We start from the raw sequence: 3,044 nt of genomic DNA on the forward strand, positions 1-3,044 counted from the left end.
CTCCTTCTTCGTTTTCGATTCCGCTGAAAGCTGCGTCGCGCAGTCCCTAACGAGGAACGAGCGACCGAACTTTGTCTCTCTCCTTCGACCCTGTTCCATCGACCTCTTTTTTTCGTCCATCAAACCAAGGGGATTTCCAATTGGCCATCGCGTTTGCTTCGCTACCGGTCTTCCTCATCAGATTACACCTGTTTCAACAGATTTCTTTGCGAGTTATAGCAGCAAACTCGCGAATCTTCCGAACAGGAGTTTGAAATATATTGTAGAGGACATCGTCCTGATCGTCTTTTAAAAGGTTTTAGACGTTGCGTATTGTTTGTTAGAAAATTGTTAACGTTATTATAGATGCCCTTCTATAAATGAAAAGTGAATTTTCTTGCAGTGAAAGATTCACATAAGTGGTACACGAATGTTTTCTAGTTCGAGTATTTGCAACGTTACTTTTTAGAAGCTATTTTTGATAATTACGTTATTCGGAGTAAAGATGTTTACAGGAGATTACTCGTCATACGAGTGAAAGTAAAAACAAAGATTCCCAAAGTACAGGGTCAAGAAGCGAATTGATTTTCTGATTTAATGAATAACAAGTTTAAAAAACAACAAACAGATTGATAGATGTAATAAGAATGTAATTGACAAGGATAGCTAAATGTGAATGTGTCTCGAAATTTTATCGATTACCGCCAAAATCGGTAATCTCCAAAATCGATCGGTCAAATAACATATTCAAATGTTCTCGATAATGGCCCATTATGCGCTTATCTTGTTCAAACACAAACAGATAAGCGTGTAGGACACTCACTTGATGTTATCGGCCCATGCATGCTCAAACATCGAAACGATTAATTTTCTATGCGATAGTTAAGTGCAATAGTAACACGAAAATTTCTTTTATGCAATGTTAATTGTATGTATTCTTTATTGATTGAATAAAAATTTTTAATTAAACTTCGATTAAGTCATCCTTCTGTCATTCTACAATCTAATTCGTTTTCTAAATGCATCTACTTTTTACTAAAAGTAACCAAACACTTATTTGATGCTTTTTAGAAAACTCATCTTTTACGATTCAAGTTCGATTTCAGAAAGGAGTTTTGCTACTAATATCGAGATCGCCAATCAGAAACGGGTGGATCCTTAACTGCGAACACATTTTCCTTAGTTGTTCCCTGTTTCGTCGTGAAAATCCTCGAGACCGTTATGCCAGTAACGATGAGCCCACCATGGAAGGCTGTTACCACCACGTGCTGCCATAATATCGAGCAAAAGTTTGCCTGGCCAGTAGTAGAAAATAATTTGATACGACTCACCGTTGCAACTTGAACGCAGGTGGAATGTCGAACCTTTTGTTGTCCTTTTGGAGAACAATTACGATGCCGTTTTTGTGGCATACTGCAATTAAATACCTCAGAGTCTTCCGTTATTGCTGGTTTCTGAAACCGTGTAATGATGAATTTGTGCCTTTTTATTTTTCTAGCAAGCTATGTTATAAAGTTTTGTTTGTAATTAGCTCTCTTACGTAATATAATTCTGAAAACGAACGACATCAAAATGGTTACTGGACAAAGATGATATTTTATATCAATATCGTAATAGATAAATTCTTCTGAAATTATTAATCAGATTACCAAAAAAAATTATGCCATGACTTGATAGGAATAGATCGAATCGTCATATTGAAAGATAAATATCACTAAAATGTTTCATCTTATCAACATCTCACATATCTGTGTTTGATCTGTCCCAAAAGAATAAAAAATATTTATGAGTATTAATTGATATAATCTAATCGTAATGGAGAATAGATCAGTAGTTAAATGTGTATATAAATGACCGGCAGTCTACAGTGATGATATACTTAATTGACTCTGTTCACTCAAGCAACATGGTGAGTAATGCACAAAACGATTTAATATAACATCGAAAAAGATATTCTAAATATTATACAAGTACATGTAACATAAATATTACAGACATTAATTTGATATTACTATTCAGCTCTGAAAGATTTATTTTCATCTGTTTCTCTATATTAAAAGTTACTTGCCTTTTAATTTGCCATCTAATCGAATTTATTTTAAATTTGTATCTGGAATAATTTTAATTTCATCCATAATTATTCGCGAATATTTCACATACATTTACAGATGAAATTCGCCGCTGTCTTGGCTGTTCTGGCCTTCGCCAGTCCCCTGAATGCCTATTTAGTCCCACGCACCGGAAACGGTGCTCTCGCCGCTGAGCTCCAGGACTTCGTCAACATTATTCCTCTTGACGATATAGTCGCGCTCCTTCACGAATACATGAACCAAGACTCAGAAATGCAAGCATGGTTAAACTATTTGCAAACAAACGAATTCAGGAACCTCGTATCTGGTCTTGAAAGCATCCCTGAATTCCGGGACCTCCTCAACTACCAGCAAAATGCCGGTCTCGATGCGTACTACCTGGCGAACAAAGTCAATGATTTCCTGCATCTGGCAAAACTCGTCCCACCAAACCGCGCTAGGAGAGCCGTCACCGGTGGAATCCGCGGTTACCTCGATCAAGTTGAAGCAATGCTGCCTATGGAACAGCTCCGAGCTTTGTTCAGGCAGAAGCTGGCCAACTCCAAGGTGTTCGCCGACTTCATACATTTCTTGGGATCCCCCACCTCTCAAAGACTCGTCGACGCTGCGTGCGCCAATCCTGTCTTCAATAACTTCTTAGTGAAGCTTCAGAGCTACGGTGTCAACCTCAACAAGGGCAGAGATTTCATGGAAAACCAATTGGGTCTCCATGTCTCCTGTTCCGTTTAAATTTTTATAGTTCTTTTTTATATTCCGATATCTTTTTAATTTTAATCAATAAATAAGCGTATATATAAATACGTCGCCAAATGTTGTTCCCTCAAAGTGCCCTTTGCTCCAATCTTTCGTTTTCAACCTTCAGGAACTTTAAGGTGTTCGTTAAAGAAGATCAGTATCTTCTGGCACGATAATTTTGTAAATAATGATATTAGTAACTTAGTAAGTTGCAAGTTTAGATTTCTCTTTTTGTATCTT

At 37.1% G+C, this 3,044-nt stretch overlaps 1 protein-coding gene across 1 annotated transcript; it reads left to right on the forward strand.

Moving 5' to 3' along the window:
- The first annotated feature begins 1,849 nt into the window (after positions 1-1,849).
- Positions 1,850-2,798, forward strand: LOC117153501 (protein G12). The gene is made up of 2 exons (XM_033327610.2): positions 1,850-1,888; positions 2,148-2,798. The coding sequence occupies exons 1-2, from the start codon at positions 1,850-1,852 to the stop codon at positions 2,796-2,798; spliced, it is 690 nt and encodes a 229-aa protein (XP_033183501.2).
- Positions 2,799-3,044: the final 246 nt, after the last annotated feature.

The sequence above is a fragment of the Bombus vancouverensis genome, chromosome 1 (assembly GCF_051014615.1).
Source record: "Bombus vancouverensis nearcticus chromosome 1, iyBomVanc1_principal, whole genome shotgun sequence".
NCBI lineage: Eukaryota > Metazoa > Arthropoda > Insecta > Hymenoptera > Apidae > Bombus > Bombus vancouverensis.